This window comes from Beta vulgaris, chromosome 6, assembly GCF_026745355.1.
Source record: "Beta vulgaris subsp. vulgaris cultivar EL10 chromosome 6, EL10.2, whole genome shotgun sequence".
NCBI classification, from domain to species: domain Eukaryota; kingdom Viridiplantae; phylum Streptophyta; class Magnoliopsida; order Caryophyllales; family Amaranthaceae; genus Beta; species Beta vulgaris.
The window spans coordinates 6,617,933-6,645,641 of NC_079207.1; the positions used below are offsets into that span (position 1 = coordinate 6,617,933).

The 27,709-nt window shown below is 36.8% G+C and overlaps 4 protein-coding genes across 4 annotated transcripts; 1 reads left to right on the forward strand and 3 right to left on the reverse strand.

Moving 5' to 3' along the window:
* Positions 1-11: 11 nt before the first annotated feature.
* On the reverse strand, positions 12-4,567 carry LOC104895287 (protein NRT1/ PTR FAMILY 8.3). Its single transcript, XM_010681753.4, has 5 exons — positions 4,425-4,567; positions 2,441-2,546; positions 2,138-2,355; positions 1,221-1,777; positions 12-1,096 (listed from the first exon to the last, which is right to left on the reverse strand). The coding sequence occupies exons 1-5, from the start codon at positions 4,479-4,481 to the stop codon at positions 274-276; spliced, it is 1,761 nt and encodes a 586-aa protein (XP_010680055.2). The 5' UTR covers positions 4,482-4,567; the 3' UTR covers positions 12-273.
* LOC104895289 (protein NRT1/ PTR FAMILY 8.3) lies at positions 4,425-9,879 on the reverse strand. Its single transcript, XM_010681754.4, has 5 exons — positions 9,590-9,879; positions 8,405-8,507; positions 8,058-8,275; positions 6,566-7,122; positions 4,425-6,220 (listed from the first exon to the last, which is right to left on the reverse strand). The coding sequence occupies exons 1-5, from the start codon at positions 9,638-9,640 to the stop codon at positions 5,398-5,400; spliced, it is 1,752 nt and encodes a 583-aa protein (XP_010680056.2). The 5' UTR covers positions 9,641-9,879; the 3' UTR covers positions 4,425-5,397.
* Positions 9,880-14,853: 4,974 nt separating this feature from the next.
* LOC104895292 (glutamate decarboxylase) lies at positions 14,854-19,223 on the forward strand. Its single transcript, XM_010681757.4, has 7 exons — positions 14,854-15,085; positions 16,266-16,470; positions 16,713-16,919; positions 17,009-17,223; positions 17,511-17,764; positions 17,871-17,923; positions 18,540-19,223. Exons 1-7 carry the CDS (start codon positions 14,991-14,993, stop codon positions 19,035-19,037), a joined length of 1,527 nt encoding a protein of 508 aa, XP_010680059.2. The 5' UTR covers positions 14,854-14,990; the 3' UTR covers positions 19,038-19,223.
* LOC104895290 (hypothetical protein) lies at positions 19,083-22,087 on the reverse strand. The gene is made up of 2 exons (XM_010681755.4): positions 21,543-22,087; positions 19,083-19,691 (listed from the first exon to the last, which is right to left on the reverse strand). The coding sequence occupies exons 1-2, from the start codon at positions 21,848-21,850 to the stop codon at positions 19,205-19,207; spliced, it is 795 nt and encodes a 264-aa protein (XP_010680057.2). The 5' UTR covers positions 21,851-22,087; the 3' UTR covers positions 19,083-19,204.
* Between the last annotated feature and the right edge of the window lie 5,622 nt (positions 22,088-27,709).

Below are 27,709 nucleotides of genomic sequence, written 5' to 3' on the forward strand. Positions count from 1 at the left end.
ATTCTGAAATCTGCCCCAAAACTTTCACTTAATACAACCGGGGTTGATTTAACAAGAAGGGAAGCAACAACATAACAACTTGCACACCCTAGACAAGGAAAAAGGGTTGAATTATCATTGGATATGTTACAAAGATAGAATGAAGGAAAGATAATTACATGATTCTACCTAGATATATTACAGATAATTTAGCATCATCTGGAATCATATTCAAAGTAACAGTAGCATCACCTGAAAGAATATCATAGTTGACAATACCTTTCAGCAGGATTGCTATGAAGCATTCTTCTGTTTAAACTTCATGGCACAGAATATATAAACCAGCAGATTCAAGAAGCTGAGACCAGCCAAGAGCCAGAAAAAATTATAAAGACGACCCTGGTTTAAGTTATCAGGTATCCATCCGGGCTTCCCACCAGCAGTTGTAATGGCTGTCATAATCATTAGAATCAGAGAGCTCAAGTAATTCCCCAATGAAATAGTTAGAAGAGAGAGCGCGCTACACAAACTACGCATCGCATCAGGTGATTGGTCATAGAAGAACTCGAGTTGTCCAATGAACGTGAATACCTCTGCAGACCCCACCAAGAAAAACTGGGGAATTTGCCAGAAGATGCTAAGTGGGACTGGAACATGTTCATTGATCAAATCCAGCTCTTCTGCAATTTGCAGACGCCTGATCTCCACCAAGGCAGCAGATATCATGGCAAGGATAGAGATGAAAAGACCGATACCCATCCTCTGTAGAACTGAGATCCCTCTTTCCTTGCCAGTGAACTTTCTGACTACAGGAACAAGAACTTTGTCATAGATCGGAACCCAAAAGATAACGCTGATGACATCGAAAGCGGAAAGGGATGCTGCTGGGATGGTGAAGGTTCCAACTTTTCTGTCCATGACCATTCCCTGTTCAATAAAAAGAGTTGCCATCTGGCAATAGACGGCAGAAAACACAATTCCTGTTGACCATATAGGGAACATGCGAATCAAGAGCTTCAATTCTTCCACTTGTGTTACACTACACAATCTCCAATGATTGTTAAAGTTCCCACTTTGTACATCAGAATCTGACAACACAGCAGCTTTATCCAGGAACCTGCAACAAAAGCATTTGCATAAAGATTGTTATGATCTTCCACACATATGAGAAGCTAAAAAGGAAAGCAAATAGATCTAAATAGCAACATTTGTTTTTATTGGTAAAATCACATGAAAGTTACTTCATGTCTTCAGTGTGCTCCAGCTTTCGACTTCCTCCAATCGTTGAAAGCTTATCCGGAGTTTCATACAAGAGAGTACTATCTTGTGGGAGCTCCAACTTATGCTTCTGGACTGATGCAACTACTACTTGGCACATCCTCGTTAATGGGCTCCCGGCAGGTCTTTGAAACCTATAAAGACGAGTTCCAGAGAAAAAACTTGCAATAGCAATTCCCATGAATAATGCAGGAATTCCAAAGCCTACACCCCATCCAATATTTTCTTGTATCCAAACAACAAGAGTACTTGAAATGAGTGAACCGATGTTGATAAAGAAATAAAACCAATTAAAAAACGATCCTTTCTTTACCCTCTCACCCGGGTCAGTATCATCAAACTGATCAGCACCGAAAGATGAAACACACGGTTTTATTCCTCCTGTTCCTAGTGCAATCAGATAAAGTCCCACAAAAAATACTGCCTTCTGTGCTGGAGTTGCTGAAGGGCAAATCGGACCCACACAATCAGAAGGTTTTAATGCAGATACTGATGCAGATAGGGCCAATGTACACATCCCCTGCGGATTGTAAGAACATTATGTCATTACAAGGAACAAAAGAAACTGAGTAACTAGTTATAAGATTCAAAGTAAAGATCAAGTTAAGCAAGATAACAGATGAAATAGCAGAAAAGCCACAGCACTTTGAATGTAACTACCGCAGAAAATTTGAGAAGAAAGAGGATAAAAACATGGCTTTGTAAGTGGAGAGTCAGCATGATAGCAGAAGCACAGCATACCGAAATAGAGATAATACCAATGGCAACTAACATTCTAGAACCCATCTCAAAAGTCTCAAAGAATGTAAAACAAAATACAGAAGGAAAATAAAGATTTAACAGTAAGGGAATTGGAGAAGCGCAAAGATTCAGAGATTACAATGAGGTAGATAGTAGAGAACACGGAAATTGCCCTATATCTTCCCCAGTATGCATCAGCCAAGAAAGCACCTAAAAGAGGAGTAAGGTAACATGTTCCTGCCCAGGTGTTTACATTGCTTGCTGCAGTGACATTACCTTCATGCAGTCTGTTTGTTAGATAGTTGACAAGATTTTTTGCAATACCATAGTAAGCAAGACGTTCACAGCATTCAGTGCCTGCAAAGAAAATTGCGGTGAAAAGTGTAAAGAGTTTAAGACTTGCCAATAAGAAACATTATTGCACCAGAATATCATTGTATACCAAGAATAAAAGGGCAGGTTCTCCAGTTTCCAGTTTTGCTCTTTAAAACAGGATTTCCTTGAAGATCAACAGACCCATCTCCAGCATATTGTTCACTGATTTCTTTCTGAGTATATTAAATAACATTCAGAAACAGACAAGGTTCAATCAAAGTCTTCAAGAGCATAAGTAATGAGGAGTCATATAGGACAGAGGCATCAAGGAGAAGCAGAATTGGTGCCAAATAGCATTTTGGTAGCAACCTTTCTATAGTAAAGAGTTCAAACATGAAAAATGTTGTGTATTTAATTTTACAGTTTTATACATCTTTTTCTTGATTTCTAATCTGCAAGGTGGATATATTGCAAGACACTTGTCAATCCTTAACAGTGTAACATAATTCCCTAATCTCCCCGCAAACTGCGATACGGAAAAAGCAAATTATATAGCGAATTATGTTACACTAATCCTTAACCCTTATTGATACTTGTTTTAGCACATATTCTTACTTGTATAAGTTATATACTAAAGACTCTAGATTTTTAAAGAAATAACCCCAAAAAAATGTATAGGCAGCAACCAGAGGCATCAATATCTTGCATACAGCAGATCTAATTAGATCCCCATTGATGCTTCAAAAGATAATTTCAAGCTCTTTCTTAACAACGCGTATATGCAATGATCCATTTTCATTTTTCAAGACTTCCGTTTGTCCTTGTTTGGCAATCAACTATTGTTGTTGCCTGGGTCACTTGGCTTGTTTAATTAGTTGGTAGTATTGATTGTTGATATTGGTTGTTTGAGCCTGCTGTTAGAAGATCCATCAAGATTTAACCAACCAAGACCCGATATTGACCTGAAAGTGAAGACTCAAAGTTGACCATGATTCCAAAATGAACTAGTGATCTAACCCGACTAAACTTGAAGTGACAGGAATTCAAACCCAAAATCTCAAGCGTTGATTCTATCTGTTAAGCCTTGAACCCAAAGTGAGCAGACTCAATACACAACCCGACCCAAAAACTGTTGACCTGAACGATAGACACAACCTGACCCGACCCAAAATAATTAGCTATCTTTTGGTAATTATGGTTGTTGTGCTTAAAACCAATTGCAAAAAACTAGTAAAATGAACACAAAGACACTATTTGGAAAGGCCAAAAGCATGGGAAATCAAACCTCCAAAGAAGTTCAGGAATATGGATTTATTTGGTCGAAAAATTCATTGCTTATCACAAAATGAAAGAAGTTGTTCACCAAGTCCCCTAGGTAAGTGGAACTTCCTGTGCCAAATAATCAGCCAAACAACTTTTTTCTTTACCTCCTAGAACATGGAAGAACTATGTGCGCAAAACAATGTCATAGAAGGTTACTTCGAATGTTCAACCTAATAACCACTTGGTAAAAGAAGTTCAGATACCTTCTCTAGGTTTTATACAAAGAAGTAATGGCCTCCTGGGAATTGGGCAACAACAGACATGAGAAAGATTTGAACCAATTATCGTCGAACGACAATCAGAATGTAAAATTCAAGGAATCTGTCATGAAGTTCATGCTATAAGCAGAGTAATTCCATATTTAGCACAATTACTCAACAATCCCTCCATGTCAAAAGAATAAAACCATATTTTTAACTTCCGTAGTTGCACTATGTCATTGATGGTTGACCAATATATATACCAGCATCAAATCATTTAAAAACCATACAAATATAATCTGATAAAAGTATCATTTGTGATAATTAAATCTACAACTCCCTAATCTAACAAATAATGATCAAAATTGGCAATTTTGACATGAAAGAAAAGGGGGATTATTACAAAAACAGCTTAAGTTTGATTAAAGGAGAAGACAATTTTCTAGGTGTAGAACTAAGATGAATCAAATTCCAAGAGAATTGTTAAATTTATTTCAGAGTTCAACAAAATCCAGTGTTGAATTACAGTGCTCAAGAACAAATTATTAACAAAATCAATCTAAAACTGTAAGGAGGAAAGAGAGAGACCTGAAGAAGAGAGTGTTCATCTTCAAGAAGCAATTGATGATCACCTGTATTACTCATCGTTTCTCTTCCCCTGCAACAACTGCAAGTTCTTCCTTCTCATTTATCAAAGTTGTCACCTTTTTTTTTCTGGTCAAACTATTAATTATTTGGGAACAGAACAAATCTGCTGCTTGGATAGTGTACTGCACAATAGTGTTGAAATTTGTGGGCCACGAAATATCTATTCACCTTTTCTTGTTTAACTGAATTAACGGAACTTATTAGACCTAATTAGATCTTATTTGAACTTAACTAAATTTATTAGGATATTATCTTGTAATAGCCGAATCTTATTTTCGCTTAGCTAAATTTATCTGAACTTATTAGACCTCATTAGTCCTTATTAAATTTTTTTATAATAACGACGGGTAAATAAGGAGAACGAACAAACCAACCTCATGTTGAAGTGATCTTATATGAGATTTTGTATTATTTATACAACTAATTTGATATACTTCATATAATAGTGCTACTCAGGGAAGAAATTATCACTATCTTCCTTTAAAGATCTCTTGCTTCTAGCAATGGAATAGCAAGATTTCCCACCATGTACTCGTAGTAAGTCGCTTTCGAGTTCCGGTAGACTTCATAGAAAAAGAAAAGGATGGTTTCATGTCTGTTTTAAATTCACCAGAAATTCTTGCAGTTTGAAGAAAAATGCAATGGGTTTCTGTCAACAAGAATTACACTTGTAAATTTGTGATTTACAGAAACTGTGTTGATTAGTTACTCCAGTAATTTAGCAAGTACTGAAGAACACTAATAAACATACTACTGTAATTTTCTTGAGAGTGGTATAAGATAAAAAAAAGAAAAAAAAGAAACAGGACCCTATCTAATTATATAATACAGCACCTCATTTTCAGCTGAAACATCAGAAATTCAATGTTATACACCAACATCAGTAGGCAGTAGCAAGTTAGCAACAACTTCCCTATGAAGCCTTCTTCTGTTTGTACCTCAGAGAACAGAAAACATACAACAACAGGTTCAAGAAACTCAGTCCAGCCAAAAGCCAGAAGAAATTATCAAGGTGACCCTTGTTTAGATTATCCGGTATCCATCCCGGGTTCCCTCCAGCAGTTGTAAGCACTGTGACAACCGTCAGAATGAACGAGCTCAAGTAATTCCCAAGTGAAGTCGTTAGAAGAGACAGTGCACTACACAAACTTCGCATGGCATCCGGTGACTGATCATAGAAGAATTCCAATTGCCCTACAAAAGTAAACACCTCTGCTGCACCCACCAAAAAGTATTGTGGTACTTGCCAAAAGATGTTAAGTGGGACCGGAACATTTTCATCAACCAAACCTAGTTCCTGAGCAATTTGTAACCGTTTGATCTCCACAAGAGCAGCAGCTACCATTGAGAGGATGGAGATGAAGAGGCCAATACCCATTCTCTGTAGTTCTGAAAACCCCCTCTCTTGGCCGGTAAACTTTCTAGCTATAGGAACAAGAAAGCTGTCATATATTGGAACCCAGAATATAACACTAATGACATCAAAGGTGGACAATGATGCTGCTGGGATGGTGAAGGATCCAATTCTTCGGTCCATCACTGTGCCCTGCTCAACAAACATTGTTGACATCTGGGCATAGACAGCAGCAAAGACTATTCCGGTTGCCCATATGGGGAACATGCGGATCAAGATCTTCAACTCTTCCACCTGTGTTACGGTGCATAGTCTCCACGGGTTAGAAAAATCCCCACTTTTCATATCCGCATCCGACACAACAGCTGCTTTATCCAGGCACCTGCAAAAGAAGCACAACCGAAATATAATTACAACAGACACTCCTCCACTTTCTCAAATTTATTACTCCCTGGTCTCCCTCTTCCATAGTTTATTTTCTGGGTTGTCCCAAATTATTGCCACATACCCTTTTCTGGTAAGTTTTTCTTTCTACATTTCTCTGGAGTAGGGTCCCACCCATCCACACACTCAATGAGTTCAAGCTCTCTACTCAATCAATTATATAAGAACTTGTGCAGAAAAGTGTTTGAGGCAGATAAAAAGGGACAGAGTGAAGATCATAATGGAAATTGGCAATGCATAACATGATAAAGTGTTCTAAAAGATACATAGATAATAAAATTACTTCAGTTCGTCAGTATGCTCTAGCTTTCGACTTCCCTCAATAGCTGAATGTTTATCTGGAGTCTCATACAGGAGATTGCTATCTTGTGGGACATCCAACTTGCACTTACGGAATGATGCAATTACAACCTGGCCCATTCTTGTTAATGGGCTTCCCCCAGGCCTTTGAAACCTATAGAGGGGAGTTCCTGAAAAGAAACTTGCGATAGCAATGCCCATGAATAATGCTGGAATGCCAAAGCCTATGCCCCAGCCAGCATTTTCTTGCATCCAGACTATAAGTGTACTCGAGACAAAGGCACCAATGTTGATAGAAAAATAAAACCAGTTGAAAAAGGATCCCTTCTTCACCCTCTCACTAGGGTCAGTATCATCAAACTGATCAGCACCAAAAGATGATACACATGGCTTGATCCCTCCAGTCCCCAATGCAATCAGATAGAGGCCTAAAAAGAATACTCCGTACTGTGGTGGAGTAGCTGCAGGGCAAAACGAATCCACACATTCAGGAGGCTTAAATGCAGGAACTGATGCAGATAAAGTCAAGGTACACATTCCCTGCCGAAGATAACAAAAGTATATCAAAAAGAAAGTGGGGACACGGGGAAAACCTGGAAAGCAATAAGTTATGCACATCGGACAATGGTAAAAGAGAACAGAGTTACAGCATTTATATCTTGCTGCAAGGTAGATCAGAGTCTCGTCATATTCTATTTAAAAGAAGTACAAGAATGTCTTGGTCTAACAAAAACTATCCACATGTTACATGATTGCAATACTCGACCTTATTTATGACCATTATGCAATAAGACTTTTAACATTTGACAACATAATCAAAGTAAAATATGATCCAGCAGGAACAAGTTACCAGCATTCAAAAAAAGCCAGAGGAGTTAAATATTAAACCAGTAACAGAGGAAAAACTAAAAATGAGTTTAATAAGCAGAGGAATGAGCTCAACAGGCTCAAAACTGCAATGAATATCCAGCACAAAACTTGAGAGAAGTGAAAGCAAAAAGTCGTCAAAGAAAGAAAGACAGAGTATTTGAAGTACTGGTCCAGCAGTCAACACTGTTAATTCAAGTTCGACAAGTCATTCACTTTAGGTGCTTGGTTCATGCAGGTCTTATGAAATCAGCCTAATTAAATAACAAGATTTAACAGCGAAATCAGATGCTTCTAAGTTTAAACTATTAACATATATGACCACTAGATTAAGGGTAGGAAAGTATGTTCCGACAAACATTGGAAAAGAATTAAAAGGCTTACATACACAAGCACTTGCAGAAGCATCACAATAAGAAAAAGAAAAATACTGCAGGATGTCCCACGTAAGAAGCTAGGATCTTATGCAAAGAACAAAGTAAAGAGAAGAAGACACTACATTCACATTAAGACAAATTAAAGAGAGACTGAGTTTATGGCTGTCATCTGTATCTACAAATGTCAAAGTAGAAAGAAAAGAGCAAAAGAGAAGGGAATCCAGATATTACAATGAAGTATATTGTGGAGAATACAGCAATTGTCCAATATCTTCCCCAGTATGCATCTGCTAAGACGGCTCCCAGAAGTGGTGTTAGGTAACAAGTGCCTGACCAGGTAGTAACATTCCTTGCAGCAGAGACATTTCCTTCATGCAATTTGCCGGTAAGGTAACTGACAAGATTAGTTGCAATGCCATAGTAAGCAAGACGCTCACAGCATTCTGTGCCTGTAAAGAGAGAAATAAAGTGAAATATGTTAGCACTGCATAACTAAACGCAACTCGCCGCCATCAAAGCCGCCATCACCACCCACCCCCCACCCCAGCACAAACACACACATAAAGACCCTCATATACCAAGGATAAAGGGACAGGCTCTCCAATTTCCAGTTTTGCTCTTCAGGACACGGTTCCCTTGGAGATCAACCGAGCCGTCACCAGTATATTGTTCACCATTTCCCTGCAGAAGACACAAAGTAAAAGCTAAACATAGCATTTTTGTAACACATAGCTAACTGAGAAACATATAACGGATAAAAGACCAGGAGAGTTATGTACTCAACAGTAAAGATGGTCCAAAGTGAATAACGATGTGTCTAATGTAGGATTAGATAAGTTCACATAAGTATCCAAAAGTTGTATTTAAGTTCATATAAATCAAAATAAGTTAAACATACCCCGAAAGATGTAACATGCCAAGCTAGATGCATTGAGAACAAATAAAGTCTAGTTCAACTCTCAGTGAGATTGATGTATAAAGAAACAATGCAGTATGCATCGATTACAAATGCTCATACATCAACCCTCCTAATAAACCCGTTGATGAAGTGCATACTCTGCAAAACAAGCCTTTTGTATATAGGACATGTCACTACATGAGACTTATACAGTTATACTCATGCCCCTTTCACCATTCTTTCTACTATATGCAACAATCAAAATAGAGTAACACAACAAAGTATTATATGGTAGCTTTATCTTCAAAAAAATCTAGTTCAATCAACAGGAAATTGTGATAATATTTCAATCACATGATTTGCACCTAATTATGATAATCAATAACACCAATTCACCTCATCAGAAAAAGTCAAAAAAATTGATGCAACACATTATCAGAATTCTTATCCTCATTTCCTCACTTGGGTACTAGAGAGGACAAACTAGCAACAAAAAAAAGTCATCTTAGCTATATAGTATACACAAAAATGAAAATAACCCTTTTGAAAAACATCATCTTTAATATCACCCAAATAAGATAAAATTGAATTTCTGATCATACCCTAAAATCATACTCTAATTTCTCTGAATCCCATCATTCTTAGATCTAAACAATTAACTATATACTACTCTACAGAACAAGCAATCATCATTTGATCAACAAAATTAAAAGTTTCAACTATTATTCCCCTATTATACAAAAACCCTTCAAAATCAACCAACCAAAAAATTCAACTGAAATGAAAAGTCTTTTCTACTCCATGTTCTTAAAAATGAATAAAACAAGGAGAAAAATGAAATCTGGAAAATTTTAAGAAGTAAAACCTGTAAATGACCATCTTCTAAGAGCAATCTCTCCTCTTCTTGAGTACCCATGTTGTTGATTTTTGATCTAGGATTTTTCTTTTCTTTCCCTTCTGCAAGACTGCAAATTTTCTCCTCTTCTCTCTCTCCTCTTTTTATCTTGTTACTATGTTATTGGATAAATTGATTATTCCAAGATGACAAATTTTTTATTTTGGCAACTTCAAGGTGTTGACGGTTGAGTTTAGAATTGAGAGATTCATTTCGGCTGAAGGAATCTAGCAAAAAATAGAAATAATTGTGACATGCCTCTTCTGTCTTCACCGAAAAAGATTTATTTTGGCAACATAAAAAGGATTTATCTATTTTTCCGTATTTACCATATGAAGATAAGGTGATTCGTGCGAAAAGATACATATATTTTTTACTTAAATATTAAGACGATATGATAAATGTTGATTCGATATTTTAATTAATGATTCTGATATATTATATTCTCGATACACTCAAATACGACAATTTTGACAAAGTTATAATTTCAATGTTATAACTTCTTCTATCGAATGCTTATGTTTAGTTGAGATAGGTGGTCATACTTGTGCAATATAGTGACTTGAATCATGTGCTTATTGATCTTGGGTTTGGAACATAGCTGTGGTATTTTGTTCTTTGCAGATATTTTCAAGCACTCAGAGTATGCCTCGATTTGTTGCATGAAAAACTAGTTATGGCGTAACAAAAAAAAAATCTTGAAGTCACAACAATTAAATATATATAGATCCTTAATTTTTAGTTTTATCGAAGTTATTTCAATTGTTTATATATGATTTTGAGAAGAAAACCATAAAAGTTCATTGGATATAAGTCGGTAATGTTGATGGTTAAGGCCGCGAGATCAAGACTTATTTTTTTAGGAATGAGTGTGATATGATGTGTAATCGAATGTAGGAGGGTTGTTGGGCTTGATGTGAAGTTTTGTGTAATAAGGAGGGTTTTGTGACCATTCTCATGGAATTTGGGAGCAAGAGTAAGGTAATAATAGTTGTGGCTTGTGGACTAGGCAGCATGCCTATATATCATAATCAATCTTCTTTGGCCTCATTTCTTGCTAAAGCCCAAGGAAAGGATCTAGTCAATGTTTGCCTTATCGGAGGCTCTACGAGTTATTAGCCTATATGTGGATTGAGCCCTTTAGGCCATGCTTCATATATATACCCCAACCGCGAATGCACGTGTCCGAATGCTAATAAGTAATACTTCCTCCGTTTCTAAATAAGTGCAACATTTCTTGTTTGCACGTTTGCCAATGCATTATTTTAACCATTAGTATCTTCAATTATCAATAAGTAAAAATTATAAAAAGTTGATATTAAAAAAATACACATTCAGACGAATCTAACAAGATCCCACATGACTATGTTTTTCCTAAAATGTAAATCACCAAAGCTAATTAAAGTTTAAACTGTAAATAGTAAACACTATGCAAATGTTGCACTTATTTAGAAACGGAGGAAGTATTACACAAATGACCTAGTTGGTAATGACCTCTAAATCTAGTTGTGTCTTTGTTTCTTTTTTGAAAGGAAGCTAATTTTGTGTTACACTAGATTTAGGAGTATTTTCTAAATCTAGAAGTGTTTACCTAGACATATCTATCTACAAGTGTTTATTTAGAGATAATATTTGTTAATTTTTTATTTATTTTAGGATATTTTTTCCTAATTTTACCTAAGTTAGATTTATATGATGTACTATAAATATCCTCTGAGTTAATAATAATGTGAACCTTTTCCTTTCGATCTATTTTGTCATTCTACCTCAATTGTCTTATAAGGCATAGATTTGAGTACAAGTTTAAGAAATCAAACTCTCATCTTTGGGATCTAACCCCCAAGAATATTTCTTTCTACAATATAAAGTTTAATTATGACACTATAACGTAACATGGCAAAATCCTTCTATTAAATCCCTTCGTTAAAGAAGAAGTAAAAAAGAATCAGATTCTCACTGGCTTTCTATTTTCATTTACCTTCGCATACGTATAAATTCAGTCCATTAACAACTGTTGAACCATAGGCCCAAACAACACTTAGGGGCATAACTAATAATTGTTTTTAGTTGAATGTTGTGAAATGAAAGGATGAAAAACAGTTTCTAAGTAATAAGTTACAAAAAGAGCCCAAAAGGTTGGAGAGATAATAGTCCTATCACACGTCCAAAACCCAGATAAAACAAGTTCACACACACACAAAAAAAAAAAAAAAAAAAAGTAATACTTGGTTTAGTGGTTTGATTTGTACCTCACAACCTTAAGGGTGTGGAATCAAGAGTAGTGATAAAACGCTCATCATGAGCTGTTATCACGCCCACTCACAACCATATATTATTTATTAAAAAAGATTGATGTGACACTTTTTTCAGAAAAAACAAACCCATGTTTGTGTATTTGAAACCTTTGTTATTGTTAAACCAACCCGTGTTTGTTTGTTTAAAACTCATGTTTTTGTTATCTCAACCCCTATTGTGAAAAAGTAAACATGTGATTTTTGTCATAAAGCAAAAAGTTGCATTTATTTGTATGTCCCATTCAGCTTCTCCCCCTCCCCCCCCCCCTCCCAAAAAAAAATAACATTTGATTATTGATACGAACCCATGTTTGTGTATTTGAAATCCTTGTTATTATTAAATCAACCCCTGTTTGTGTGTTTGAAACCCATGTTTTTGTTAACTCAACTCCTGTTTGTGTAATTGTTAAATTCCCTAATTTATATTGACTTCATTTAATTGTTAAATTACCACTTTACCCTTTTTGTAATTATTAAATTACGCATTTACTCCTGTGAGTGGGCAGTGATAACCGTTCATGCATGATGAGCGTTTTATCACTCCTTGTAGTATCAAACCCCACTAGAGGCAATTTGGGGGGGGGGATTTCCCCTTACCATCCCCCTACTCTACTCCCAAGGGGTCTTGCCTACTAACCCGAGTCGGGTTGACCTGTGCGAGTTTTCGGTCCGGTTAGGACGTCTTCTCCTTACCTTAAAAAAACGTTATGTGTCTTAAGGCTTAATTTATACTAGTAATACTACTACTCCATTTCCTTAAAGTTGACATGGTGTGTTCTCTTCACCTCAAAAAATAAGTTTCAGGTCCAATAAGTTTATACTAAGTCTGATCATAAATATCTCTATTTATGTATATATAAAAGTTATAAAAGTTGATATAATGAAAATATTCATTGAAACAAATCCAACAATGTTTTATATGTTAGGCAATAATTGCGGTCAAAGTGAAATATGTGAATAGTGCATAAGTCAAAGTCTTACACTTAAAAAGCAACAGAGAAAGTATATATTATCAACACGTGTGGGTGAGAATTACAACCCACAACTTGTCACTCCATCTCATCTTTAACACATGACATTTCTTGCTACATGTCGCTTCATCTCATACGTTGGCGCCACTATGTCATTGACATGTCATTTCCTTAAACTATTCTCAAGTTTATTTTAGTAACTAGTTATTAGGTCCGGGTAAGAAAAAATTTCATTTATTAATATAATACTTTACGATAATAACACTAAATACAATTTAGTTTAGTGGTTAAAACTTTAGTATATGTACTTGAGGTCTCGGGATCAAACCCTATACTATGCAATTTCTTAATTTTTTTCATTTTACCTGGATTACATGAACTAAAACTCTTTAGGAAGAGCGCCACGTGGCACAATTTCTTGTTTTCGCACGCCTTTTAATATATTTGTATAGATTTCTGTTATATGAGACTATGACTTCCATCTAGCTAATAATTTCATGATGTAGGATTTAGAATTCATGTAAGATTAAGAGTAATTTTATATGAATTCCATTGACAATTATCATGTACTAGTTTTATACATACATGATACATGTGTAGGAACGAAGACGGGAACAAATAAATTAAACTTTTCTGATTTGGCTGAAAATTAAATATAAACCGTGGCGTGAAGAAATCACTGCCTTAAAGTTGAATTTGTCCCTCAACAACACACGAACTCATAGCAATCAACCTCCAGGGGTACATGGTTTTTGTGTTTCCAATGTTGATGGAAAAACAGATTGAGAACGATCTTGAGTATTGCCTAGAATTTGAGATAGAGATCGAGTAAACAGAGAAGAAGAAGTGTTTCGTGTTTTTCTGTGTTAATCAAACAATAAACCTCGGTATTTATAGAGAGAAGAAAACCAGAAGAAGACTGAAAACGTGGGTACAAAACGGTCACATTAAGGGGGAAAACGGTAACTTAATACTGGCTTACAACGGTCAAATCTGACAGAATGTTGACCCAAAACTTTAGTTAAGTTAATTCCCCAAGGCTATAAATCGTGGCATGAAGAAATTACTGCCCTAAAGTTGAATTTGTCCCGCAACAACACACGGACTCATAACAATCAACCTCCAGGGGTACACGGTTTCTGTGTTTCCAGTGTTGATGGAAAAACAGATGGAGAAGGATCTTGAGTATTGCCCAGAACTTGAGATAGAGAAATAGTAAATAGAGAAGAAGAAGTGTTTCGTGTTTTTCTGTGTGTAATCAAACAATAAACCTCGGTATTTATAGAGAGAAGAAAACCAGAAGAAGACTGAAAACGTGGGTACAAAACGGTCACATTAAGGGGAAAAACGGTCATAAATCTGACAGAATGTTGACCCAAAACTTTAGTTAAGTTAATTCCCCAAGGCCCAAGGCCCATGGCCTTGACCCAATCCGGACACGCATGTGGTAACTTTACTCACCACATACCCATTAAAAATCTCTTTGCTACACAACTCAAAGGGTAAAGGAAGTGTAATGGTTATAAACCTTTACACTCCCTATTATTCTTTCAATGTGGGACAAGAGACTCTTCACATTCTTTTGATGCAAACTCTTGAGTTTCTTTAAAAAATCTTTATAAACTCCAACAACATGAACCCTAGGTGACTAGGAGATTTAGGAGACACTTTCAAGAAAATTAATACCTTGCTTCAATGGATAGCTTAATTATGACATCCTAACGTGGCACAATGCTTACTTTCAAACAATGATAATCAGGGATTATTCATGTAATTATACCAATAGAAACTTACAACTCTAAGACAATCCAAATGATTAGAGATTAGAAATATTAGTAGTAGTTGTTCATTGCAAGGTATACCAAAGAGGAACAAGTAAAAGGAATGTAGCAAATAGAAGCAACATAAAGGAACCTGATTCTCTTAGGCTTTATATTTTCATTTACTTTCACATAAGTATATATTCTGTCCATAATAACTGTTGAATCATAGGCCAAATCACAATTAGGCATAATCAATTGTAGTTTTTGTTGAATGCTGTGAAATCAAAGGATACAAAAAAAGGTTTGTTAAGAAGAAAAAAGAGCAAAAAAAGGTGAAGATAAAATGGTTCTATCACACATCCAAACACCAGAGGAGACAGAAGCCCATGTTATTAGCTCAGTGTTTGCTTCAAGATATGCTCATGAACCTCTTCCAAGGCAAGATATGTCCCTTAATTGTTTATTTTTCTTTTTCCTTATGTGAATTTTTTTGGTAGTAATGTTAATTTCCGGATAATGAAAAGTCATACTTCCTCCGATATCTTTAAATGACCTGTTTTGACTTTTAATACTATTTACATATGTGATTTTGACTATTTTTTGTGATTTGTATTCAAGGAAAAATATAGTCATGTGGGATCTTGTTAGATTCGTCTCAATGTATATTTTCATAATATCAACTTTTTGTAATCTTTGCTTATTGATAATTAGAGAATAGTGCATTGGCATGTGTGTCCAAAGGAAATGGGTCAACTAAAAAAAACAGAAGTAGTATAATATAATTTCACCATCGTGTCTCGAATTTGGTGTTGGGTTGTGTCCGACCCATGCCAAGTTGCCAACTCTAAAACTTGGTTATGAATCCATTAGTTTTTCATGAAAGAGCTAATTTTATTTTCCGAAAGAGGGGATCATGCATGGCCCAAATCTACGTTGTATAAGGTAGGAATGGGGGAGGAAAAAGAATTGCACTCGGAGTTCGGAAGATTTTAAGATGGTTACTAGAATTTAAAGCTGATCATAGCCCTCAACCTGTAGAGGGGAATATAAGTCTTTCCATGTAGAGCTTATTTCAGTTACCGAAAGAGGGGCTCATGCATGGCCCAAATCTACGTGTAGTATTCAACCGGTAGTGTCACGAGGGATGATAAAACGATAATAGTTAGTGGGCACCTTTGCCTACTAACAGGGGGAAATTTATAATACATGGTGTGAGGTATTGATTTGCGTGTAAAAACGGTTACACTTGTTAGGGGTATATCATATATATGAGTTATTCAGTGTAGAGGTTGGCTCGTCATGCTGGTTCAAGTTTCGTGAAAATTCTTTGATTCGTTCATGTTAGAAGAGAATATTTGATGTTATCTTATTAACAGTTGTCTATGAGATCTGCAAATAAACGTCACGTTTTATTTATACTTATGTCACTCAATCTACTCTAACCATACATACGAACCTTTCGGGTTTTTCGGACCCCCTTTCGGAACCCGTGGTAAGATGAATTTCCTCTGGACTGCCATCACACAGGGCTACTCACCCAGAAGCCCAACAAGCCCTAACTGATGTTGTGAGACTGTGAGTATGTGAATGCTGAAGTGTGGTAATTGGTTGTTTGAAGGTATAAGATGCCTAAGAAGTCAATTCCAAAAGATGTGGCCTACCAAATAATACACGATGAGCTGATGCTGGACGGAAACCCAAGGCTGAATTTGGCATCCTTTGTGACAACTTGGATGGAACCTGAATGTGATAAGCTCATGTCTGAAGCCATCAACAAGAACTATGTTGACATGGATGAGTATCCTGTCACCACTGAGCTTCAGGTATACTTCTTGTCTTTTTATATTTACGCTCTTTTTTCGATACATGGCTATAGACTAGCTATTTGTTAATCGAGATTCAAACCAAGCTGATCCCAAGTAGCTTGTAAGTTGTCTCGACTCATCAACACGCATACTCCTATATACCTATTATAGGAGACGTACTTAAGATCTTGGAGTTCATCGTACTTTATTTTGTCAATCGTATATCGATAATGAAAATTTTTGCTTCGTCAAATCTCCAGAATAGGTGTGTGAATATGATAGGAAAAATGTTTCATGCACCATCATCAAAAGGCAAACATGGAGTAGCAGTAGGAGTGGCAACAGTGGGATCATCAGAAGCGATAATGTTAGCTGGATTAGCTTTCAAGAAGAAATGGCAAAACAAGAGAAAGGCTGAAGGAAAGCCTTTTGACAGACCTAATATTGTAACTGGTGCAAATGTTCAAGTAAAAATCTTCCTAGTCTTGCTCCATTTGAAACCATTGAAGAATCGCGATTAACTAACTCCCAACATATCTTCCTCGCTGTTTCGTAGGTATGCTGGGAAAAATTCGCAAGGTACTTTGATGTGGAGCTGAAAGAGGTGAAGCTCAGTGAAAGGTGCTATGTGATGGACCCTGTCAAAGCTGTAGAAATGGTAGATGAGAATACCATATGTGTGGCTGCCATTCTAGGCTCCACCCTCAATGGCGAGTTTGAAGATGTCAAGCTCTTGAACGATCTTCTCGCTGGCAAAAACAAGAAAACAGGGTAAATTTCTAATTAAGACAAAAATTTCGAGTTCAGAGGTCCAACGTTTGAACCATCTCTTCTACAGTTTGTTATGTATATTAACATTCTTTTCGTTCAGAAATCACTTATTTGAACCTGACAACTTATTTCAGTTGTGAACTGAACTTCGGTAGCCTCAATTATCTAAACTTATGTGAACCTAGTGGAGCTTATTCTTCTAAAAACTTAACGTGCAGACTTTTTCACTAATCATCTATGGACCCTTATCCCTTAATCTTTTATGCCAATCATCTTTGGAAATGCAGGTGGAACACTCCCATACACGTAGATGCAGCAAGTGGAGGATTTGTGGCTCCATTTGTATACCCTGAACTTAAATGGGATTTTAGGTTACCATTAGTGAAGAGTATAAATGTCAGCGGACATAAGTACGGATTGGTTTATGCCGGAGTCGGATGGGTCATATGGAGGAGCAAACAAGATCTCCCCGAGGAGCTTGTCTTCCACATTAACTACCTTGGTGCTGATCAACCTACTTTTACCCTAAACTTCTCCAAAGGTAATGCACAAACCTAATAGTACTATACCATTTACTTTCAGGGAGAGAGGAGGAGAGAATGGGAGAGCTCTGCGCAAATTTCCTTACATGACTTATTGATATGCAGGTGCAAGTCAAATAGTTGCACAATATTATCAGTTTCTAAGGCTGGGATTTGAGGTATGTTTCCTATACTCTTCGTTCCACTTCTAGCCTGGAAGTAGCAGAAGCTGCCACAGTTCCATTTGCCCCAATAATCGCTCTAAAGTCGCAAAGAGAAACTCGAACCAGCCTATTGACTGAAAAAACTCGAATCTGACGCATAAATCATATTTAATAAATAGTAAATTAAAAATATAGCTAAGATCTTTTAGAAAGATTTATACTGTATATATTTTTAGCATAACCGGTAATGGTAATTGACCCATTAGATGGAATTAAACTTTAAAGACGCAATATTTACCACAATCAGCAGCAGGATTTTCAATACTAGTATAATTATGATCTGACTCGACAACAGGATGACAACCATCCAAAAAACGTGTTTGGGACGTGATTTTATGACAGAACCCAAATTATAAACGGACTAGAACAATCCATAGTCTGATATGCCTAAGATGCTGTGATCTTGGATGTATTTTTAATGCCAGAAACCAAAACAAAACAACCTGAAATCCACATGACTGACCTGTTTGACAGTTGTAACACGAGCATATAGGTTCTCCCCCCATAGACAGCACACAGGTATGAAGATGCTCGCTACTACAAACAATATTCTGACTCTTCTGTTTAATAGGGGTACAAACATGTCATCGAGAACTGCATAGAAAATGCAAGAACACTTCGAAAAGGATTGGAGAAGATGGGGCGATTCGACATTGTCTCAAAAGAGCAAGGGATACCTCTAGTGGCCTTTGCCTTCAGAGATGAGAATAAAAGCCTGGCATATGACCTGTCAAAAGCCCTGAGGCACTATGGTTGGATTGTACCAGCATACACAATGCCTGCCAACATCGAGCATATCACAATCCTTCGAGTAGTGGTCCGAGAAGATTTTGGTAGGCAAATGGTTGACAAGCTACTCTCACACATAAAGCAGGCACTAACTGAACTACCAGATACTGTTCCAAGGATAACCTTCACAGTGGAAGTCAAACCAAGTGAAAGTGATAAAGATGCTGATGCAGGATCTTTGCACATACCAGAAACGTCGGTCCACTGGAAGAAAGATAAAGACCACGTAATTCATAAGGAAGTAAGAGTGACTGGCGGGAAGACTAAGGGTGTCTGTTAACTTCAAAGTTCCAGGTTAAACTTGATTAGTCATAAATCAATAATGTAATGTAAAAAAATAATTTATATTTCTGAATATAGATTCTCTATCAAAAGAGTAGAGTTCAGCAAATCTGTAGTCCGTCGAATGTAAAAAGATCCAAAAATACATGGAAATAAGAAAAGACATCATCGCCTTTTCTTCACATTCTTGTCCTTGTCACTGTTTAATAGTTGAGATGAGTCAGTAGTATTTTTAGGATTCTTAAAATTTTCAACTTTAGAAGATTCAACAGAAATATTTTTAGAGTAGGTTCGGATCCTGAAAGAGATAAGAATGCTGGAAACGATCCCAATAAGTGGGAAAATGTATGACCAAATCTGAGATTTATGAGAACCAGATGCTGAAGCAACAGCAGCACCAGCGAGACTTCCAATAGAAGTATTTTGTATAATCATCGGCAAGCAACCAATCATGGTAGGAAGCAGAAAATCCACAAAAAATCTGACCTTAGTGGCAGCCAGGGCATAATTAATGACATAAGAAGGGACAGGAGAAAACCGGGCAAGAAGAACGAATTTCCAACCATCTTGTTCCACGCCTTTTAAGAGCACATGAAAATGCTTGTTACCCTGGACCCACTGCGTTGCCGAACTCGAATACATGAAGATGAGCCTATAAATATCAACAGATCAAATAATGCAAAATACCTATTAGCCTCAAGGCCCTCAACAGCAATTCATAGTGTGTACAATTTATACTCTTTATTAGCAACAATAATAATGCAATAATTCTAGTAACATTTACGCATATACATGGAGGGGGGTAGATGATAAAAAACAGGAAAGCATAGGAAAATCAACAGGTCATTAATGTTCTGAGCAGGGGACTCAATTGAGTTCCTCTTTGTACATAGCCACAGAGACAGCTCCAAACATACTCAACATTTACATGATAACAAAAAGTAGTTCTTTCTTAAAATTAGGGCACTTCACACTTCCGAACTTCCCATAATTTTTTTAAAAAAGAAAGCAGGTAAAAGCATCTCACACCCAATTAGAAAGGAGGGTGACATGACAATCCGGTTTTCTACTAAAGAAATCAGCTCTATCTTCAACCCAATCACTGACCTGTATACAAACCAACCAAAATCTCCAGATTTTGATGTTAAGCACATAGAAACTACAGAAGGAAATGATCTGAACATCAATGATGAAAGAATCAATAAAGGGGAAACTCAAAGGATATAATAAGAGAGAGAGAAAATCTAAGAGCATATTGTCTTCAAATGCACAAAACATGTATTCCTAAAAGGATCCAATCCTCCCCCATTCTTAATTTACTAGGGTAGAAACTACCAAACATAACAGGATATCGTCTCATCCTCCCTTTGATATGTATCTCTCATGGTATCTGAGTTACAACTAGCAACTTGTACGGAATAGTCAATATGGAACAGCCAAATCTCTCAGTCCGTTGTAATTGATCTCCTGATCATAAACCTCTATTAAAAACACCCTTTAGAAATTTGTTATGACACTGACCAACCCGATGAACTGATGGCTTTGAACGCTAACTAGCCACTCCACTATTTATACAACAAATGTCTTAACTCTTAAAGTACTTGGTGATAAAACAGGCCTAAACCATTCAAGCAAAGTGGCACGAATTGTGCGGAAAGAACTCATCTCCATGGCACACAGTTGCAGTTCCACAGATTTGAGCCTCTGATTCATCAAACAACTAAGTGGCCATTTGGTTACATTGAAAATACAAAGAAAATTGTACTTTGTAGGAAATAAAAGTTCCTCAAGCTGTTTGGTTAAGCAGAAAAGGTACAGCTTCCTAACAGGTTATCCTTCTCCCATAATAGCCAAGTAGCTCATTTGGGTTCCCTTCGGTAGATTTTCCCTTCTCGCAGCCAACTGAACCATTATAACACTTCCTAATAAACACAAACCCTCATAAATTGTACTCCATTCTCTAGTACTAACATCCTACATGCACCCAAATCACTAAAATGCCTCAATTCCTACACAAAACTTAACACTTCCTCTATGTTCTTTTAATCTTCCCCATTTGACTTTCATGATTGTCGATGTACAACTTTGACAATTAATATCTTAGTAAAAATTATAAAAAGTTCATATTTTAGAATTATCGACAAAGATAAATCTAAACAGATCCCACTCCACTATGTTTCTCCTCACATATAAATCACCAAAAATCACCAACATGGCATTTGTGTGAATAGCGCAAAAGTACAAAGCATATACATTTAAAAAAAAACCGAGGGAGTACCAAGTAAAGATGACAACATAACATAACATAACAACATACCAACACACCTCATCAAACAAAGAAAAAAAAAACATTTCCAACAGTAATTCCACCAATGTAACATAATTACCAACAAATATTGAAATTCTCCACCATAAACAAACATTAAAAAAACCCAGAAAAATGAAATTAAAAACTACAAATTTGAGAAATTCGAAATGTTGAAACAACAAAAAGAAAAAATACCTGCCAATCCAAAATGAGAGAGAAGCAGCAAGAATCTTAGCAGAGAAAACACAAAGAACAGCAGGAAGAAACCCAAATAAAAGAGCAGCTCCAGCTTCAAAGAAAACAGCAGAAGGTAAACAAAGAGCCAATGTAATAGTATGAACACCCACATAAGCTGGAATTGCCCATATTCCTAATTGATCTGATAAATTCTTAAAAACCTCCATTAATGCATCTTTTTCCCACTCATATTTCTTGCTTATTTCTTTACCTCCTATTATTGCTCCTATTGCTACAATTCCTACTCCCCATTTTCTCCAACCCATCTTTTTTTTTTTGAAAAACTCCGATCCAGTAATATTTGCACAGATCAATTATTTAGAAGATTATGATTTTATCAGATGTAGAAGAATAAAAAGATTGTTACTTTACTAAATTAGATTAAAAAAGTGATGATTTTTGGGAGTTTCGAGAAAATGGGAATGGATTATAGGAAGAGGGGAGCATGCCATTAATGATAAGAAACGGGTTGTTCACGTCATGAAGAGGGGGAACTTCAAGTTTGATTGATGTTGGGCTATTCTATGCGTAATGTATTTTAGAGATTAGTTGGGTTCCATGTTATGGGCTTAAATGAGTAAGCTACGTAGTAGCACAAAATCCACTTTCGAGGTTGATAAGCAAAAAATTTAGAGGCGGCAAATGGGTCATACGAGTTGGGTCATAATCGGGTCAAATTTATGTTCAAATTACAGGTTGGGTGGTACGGATCCACTTCAAGTCCATGAGATTTTGAGTCAAATTAGGTCGGGTAAGGTCGGCTTTCAATTTCGCTAATAAATAAAACACATATTTAGAGCATCTCCAATGGTTGCAAAATAGGACTTGCTTGCAATTCATAAAAGTTTCTAGCTAGTAGGCAGTAGCCCAACCATTGGAATAAAACAAGCAATATAGCTTGGGTGAGCAATGTTGCTCAAACAAGCTATATAGCTTGCTTTAAAAGTGGTGGGACCCATTTGTTAAATTACCAATGATATACAAGAATAAGAGCTCAGTTGGCAAAGTGGGTCACATTCAAGCTAGAACTAATTGTTGCTTGTCATTGGACTAGTATGTAGCTTAAATTTATTGTAGCTTGAAAAGATGATGTGGCATGACAAGCAACATAGGGTTATTGCTTGCCATTATTGGAGATGCTCTAAGACTAATGAGAGTAAGTTAAATAATTAATGGACAATGGCAAACCATATATAGTACGTAGTTGATGACAACTTTTCCCTTAAATTTATTTCAAAAGTAACTAATATGACAACTTTTCGGGTCGGGTTGGGTCGGGTCATAATTATTGGGACAATTCATGTTAGGTCACTTCTGAGTCAGGTCGGTTCGGATTCGAGTCATATTCGAATTTATTCTACTTCCGACCGGGTTATTTTGGATTTCGAATTTTCAGGTCGTTATTTTAGGATAGACATTGTCTCAGATCGGGTCCACGGATACGGGTCTATTTTGCCCGCGATAAGCAAAATGAAGTATGTAATGTGGGCCACTAGTGAATAAGATACATTATGAAATACTATTAGGGTTTTGCATAATATAGACGTTGGGTGGTAGATAAGAGTTACTTTTTACACCATTTGTATCTTGTCTGTCCTATATTAGTTTTTATGCTTTTCTTTTTCATCGGTCTCACATTATTGTTACGCTTTATAGTTTGTGATATACTGATATCCACTTTCATCTTATGTCCACATCCTATTAAGGCATCGCTTGCATTAGATATCTCCCTTCTATGTGCAAATGATGGGTATCGAACTTTAACCACTAGCCTATTATATATATTACTTATAAGGTTTACTAGCTAAGCTATAAGAGTGCAATAATTAAGTAAAAGTTTAGACTGGTTATTTATAATTTTGTAAGGCCCTTCTAAATGTAAGCCTTGTGCGATCCAACGGATCACACTTCTTAAGAGTCGGTTTTGGATAACATATGCTTAACAACTTAATTAATGCATGTAAGTTGTTGTCCCGGACGAAACAGGTCATTGCGTGTAATGATATGTCCTCATATCAGCATATACATTTAGATGACACGTGACGACCAACCTCCAATACTTCATGACTTTCAATTAGTATTGAGAAGTATATGAGACTACTCTCATATTTATGGATGGTTAAAAAAACTCTCTCAATAAAAACACAAAAGAAAATTCATCATCGCAATGTCTTCATTGTTGGGTATATGGTAGTATATGAAGCTCATGGAGGTGTATGGGTCTGGAGATGAGGTTGCATAGAAGGAAAACGTCATTTGGGACATAAGACTAACTTTGAATGGACATATCTTTCAATCTATAAATGATTTTGAGGTGATTCAAAGTGGAGGTGATAGCTTGTTCCGAGAGCTTTCCAATAATAGGTCATATGTCCAATTCCGGTGAGAAACGAGAAAGTTATGACGGTTTTACGAAGAACTGACGAAACTGACGAGTTTCTTCAGCGTTTCTGTCCGCCTGCGGGCTATGACCCCGCTCCCGCGGGATGTTGAGCCGAGTAATGCTTTTTTCCGGTTTTTCTTTATCTTTTAATGAGGGTATAAATAGGAACCCTAATTATGATTATGATGTAGGGCATCATCTCAAACACATATTTGAGAGAGAAAAAGCTGTAGAGAGAGTTCTTGAGTGCTTTTGTAATCTTTCTTGAATATTCATCGATTCCTAGTGCAGATTCGTGGTTTTTCTCCCAGTTCTTGTTTCCACGTAAAATTTCTGGTGTGTTCTTTCCTGCTTTATTATTTGATATTCTATTATTGTTTGCTATTATTCTTAGATTGATAGTCAATAGAACTTACAAGTGGTATCAAGAGCTAGGTTTGATTATTGTCTAGATCTAGAATAATTAACAATGGAGGATTCAAAGATTAGAATTGAGAAGTTTGATGGGACAGATTTTGGATATTGGAAGATGCAAATAGAGGACATCTTATATCAGAAAAATCTGTATCAACCTTTGTCTGAAAAGCCTGCTGAGATGGAGGAGGCTAAGTGGAAAGTACTGGACAGACAGGCACTAGCGGTGGTGCGTTTGACATTGGCTCGGACTGTGGTTCAATGTCAAGGATATCAAAACAACGGCTGGATTGATCAAAGCACTGTCAGATATGTATGAAAAGCCCTCTGCAATGAATAAGGTATATCTGATGCGCCGTTTGTTTGGTTTAGAGATGAATAATGGTAGTTCTGCTGCTGAACATATTAATGAATTAATAAGTCAGTTATCTTCGGTTAATATTGCCTTTGAGGATGAAGTGAAAGCCCTAATTTTGTTGTCCTCTTTACCTACTGCTTGGGAAACTGTTGTAACTGCTGTTAGTAATTCCTCTGGTAAAGAGAAATTGGTTTATGATGTTGTCCGTGATCTGATTTTGAGTGAGAGCATTCGAAGGAAGGAGAGTGGAGAATCATCTGGAGCATACAGTGCAGAAGGTAGAGGGAGGGGAAAAGGGAGGAACTTTCAGGGAAAATCGGAGTCAAAGGGGGACCGGAGTAAGTCAAAAGGCAGGCTAGTGTTACTTGCTGGGGTGTGGTAATGAAGGACATTTAAAGAGAGATTGTCCTAAGAAAGGAATGGGAAAGGGAAGAAGAAGGTTCAAGAAAGTGATGATGAAGAAGAAGCATCAACTAACTTGATTTCTGAGTACGATTCGATGCTTTGATGGTAAGCATGGATGATCAGGAAGAGTTGGTTGGGTGCTCGGGATCATGGGTCTTGGATTCGGGTTCTTCTCATCATTCCTCACCATGCAGGAGTTGTTTCGGAATTTCAAATCCGGAAAACTTGAAAAGGTCTACCTTGCGGATGGCAAGGCAGTGGAAGTCATGGGGAAAGGTGATGTGAGTGTGAAACTCACTCATGGTGGCTCGTTGGAGTTGAAGAATGTCAAGTTTATCCCAAGGTTGAAGAAAAGCTTGATATTAGTAGCCCAACTTGCTACATCGGGTTACAAGGTTGTGTTTGATGGTGGTTCTTGAAGATTGTCAAGGGAGCAATGATCATAGCTCGTGGGACAAGGAGTGGAACACTTTACACCATGGGGAGCACATAAAGGGGTCCGAGATTGGGATGAGAACTTCATGTAAGTGTCGTTTGGTCGGAAAACTATCGATAGTGGGCAAGGGATGAGAACCGTGGTGAAGCGGTATCCGGTGGCAAATTGACCGGTAAGCGAACAAGGTGAAGGACGGCACACAAGCATGATGTGCCGGAAATCCTAAGTGGAACAAAGGGTGTATTGTTCGAGTGGGAGCAATGTGAGTTTGCTTTTAGAACAATGAGAAGCTTCTTTGGCTTAGGTGGTAATTGGTTTTATTGAAGTTTGATGAGACTTCAATGTGCTTCTTTGGTTGGAGAGGAAGTGTTATCTTCTTTAGTTGTAGAGGAAGGGATCTTCATTTGGTTGTGCTTGTCTCTAAGGTGATCCGACCTCCGGGGTAGGAGGGTGTGTAGGTTCATGGAGTGATGGTGCAATGATTTGGAGTTTAGTTATAGAATCAAAGTCGGTGTAGATTTTGATGTCTTTGAATTGGAGTTGGTGCAAACTTCAATGTTAGTTTCCTTGGTGTAGAGGAGATGTTGTCATGGGATGCTTGATATATGACATGATTTGGACACGACTAGAGATTGCTTTTGCAGTGGGAGTTGTGTGTAGGAGTTGAGATGAATGAGAGGATGATGAAGGTATGAAGTTTTCTTCACTTACACCTATCTCCAAGTGGGAGATTGTTGGGTATATGGTAGTATATGAAGCTCATGGAGGTGTATGGGTGTGGAGATGAGGTTGTGTAGAAGGAAAACGTCATTTGGGACATAAGGCAACTTTGAATGGACATATCTTTCAATCTATAAATGATTTTGAGGTGATTCAAAGTGGAGGTGATAGCTTGTTCCGAGAGCTTTCCAATGATAGGTCATATGTCCAATTCCGGTGAGAAACGAGAAAGTTATGACGGCTTTACAAAGAACTGACGAAACTGACGAGTTTCTTCAGCGTTTCTGTCCGCCCGCAGGCTATGACCCCGCGCCCGCGGGATGTCGAGCCGAGTAATGCATTTTTCCGGTTTTTCTTTATCTTTTAATGAGGGTATAAATAGGAACCCTAATTATGATTATGATGTAGGGCATCATCTCTAAACACATATTTGAGAGAGAAAAAGCTGTAGAGAGAGTTCTTGAGTGCGTTTGTAATCTTTCTTGAATATTCATCGATTCCTAGTGCAGATTCGTGGTTTTCCTCCCAGTTCTTGGGTTTCCACGTAAAATTTCTGGTGTATTCTTTCCTGCTTTATTATTTGATATTCTATTATTGTTTGCTATTATTCTTAGATTGATAGTCAATAGAACTTACATTCATCACATTTGTTTTAATTGACATTGTTCTTAGTGAGCAAGAACTTTGTTGTCTTTCTTCTTTGTATCTCGAGAGAAGATTTCCTACAACTCATGCTCAAGTATAGGATCGAAATACTTCTTTTGAAAAAGTTATTATGCATCTCGAATATTTTACCGTTATTGTGTTAATCTTTGTGACCCTTGTTCTATTGTTTTTTTTGCTAACACACTTGACATGAATTTTGCTAAAAGATCGATATAGTTGTCCACATATTCTCTTTACACAATAAATAATATATTGTCTGAATCGCGTTAATTATATTTCTCCATCTACATCATATGTCTTATAGTTGAGCAACCTTACTATCGATCAATTATTATCAAAAATTGTGTATGAGTGCTTTATGCATGTGAATGCAAAAGCTAAGGCTATGGAAGTATCTCCAAGAAGTGAGAATTGAACATTGCGGGCCGCGTGCAAAAGTAATCAAAGTTGCGGATACTCTAGCTAAGGAAAGTAGATATGTGGGTGAAAGATCTAACATACTAACTAGGATTTTCCCTCCCCCTAGTTATTGTTAGCTTGCATACCTTGTGGATTGTAGAACTCGTTTTGATACAATAAAGATTCTAGTAGCGTTATTTACAAATAAAAAAATATCAAAAATTGTAAATACCAAGTAATTTAATTGATAAAGTTATGAAATGATTTCCAAAACGACCTTCAAATTTCGTCTACATCAGACTAACTCTCATAAATTAACCCAACCTCACATTAGGCCATTCACT

Bases quoted from the DNA above. Each gene is read 5' to 3' on its own strand.
- LOC104895292 (XM_010681757.4), top strand. From the start codon at position 14,991: ATGGTTCTATCACACATCCAAACACCAGAGGAGACAGAAGCCCATGTT. The intron at 16,471-16,712 runs GTATACTTCTTG...TCAAATCTCCAG, and splicing joins CTGTCACCACTGAGCTTCAG to AATAGGTGTGTGAATATGAT. The intron at 17,924-18,539 runs GTATGTTTCCTA...TCTGTTTAATAG, and splicing joins TTCTAAGGCTGGGATTTGAG to GGGTACAAACATGTCATCGA.
- LOC104895287 (XM_010681753.4), bottom strand. From the start codon at position 4,481: ATGAGTAATACAGGTGATCATCAATTGCTTCTTGAAGATGAACACTCT. The intron at 2,547-4,424 runs GTCTCTCTCTTT...TAATATACTCAG, and splicing joins ATGAACACTCTCTTCTTCAG to AAAGAAATCAGTGAACAATA. The intron at 2,356-2,440 runs GTATACAATGAT...TTTTCTTTGCAG, and splicing joins AACCTGCCCTTTTATTCTTG to GCACTGAATGCTGTGAACGT.
- LOC104895289 (XM_010681754.4), bottom strand. From the start codon at position 9,640: ATGGGTACTCAAGAAGAGGAGAGATTGCTCTTAGAAGATGGTCATTTA. The intron at 7,123-8,057 runs GTAATATCTGGA...TATCTTCGGCAG, and splicing joins TCTCCACAATATACTTCATT to GGAATGTGTACCTTGACTTT. The intron at 6,221-6,565 runs GTAATTTTATTA...CTTCTTTTGCAG, and splicing joins GAGCATACTGACGAACTGAA to GTGCCTGGATAAAGCAGCTG.
- LOC104895290 (XM_010681755.4), bottom strand. From the start codon at position 21,850: ATGGGTTGGAGAAAATGGGGAGTAGGAATTGTAGCAATAGGAGCAATA. The intron at 19,692-21,542 runs GTATTTTTTCTT...TGATATTTATAG, and splicing joins CTCTCATTTTGGATTGGCAG to GCTCATCTTCATGTATTCGA.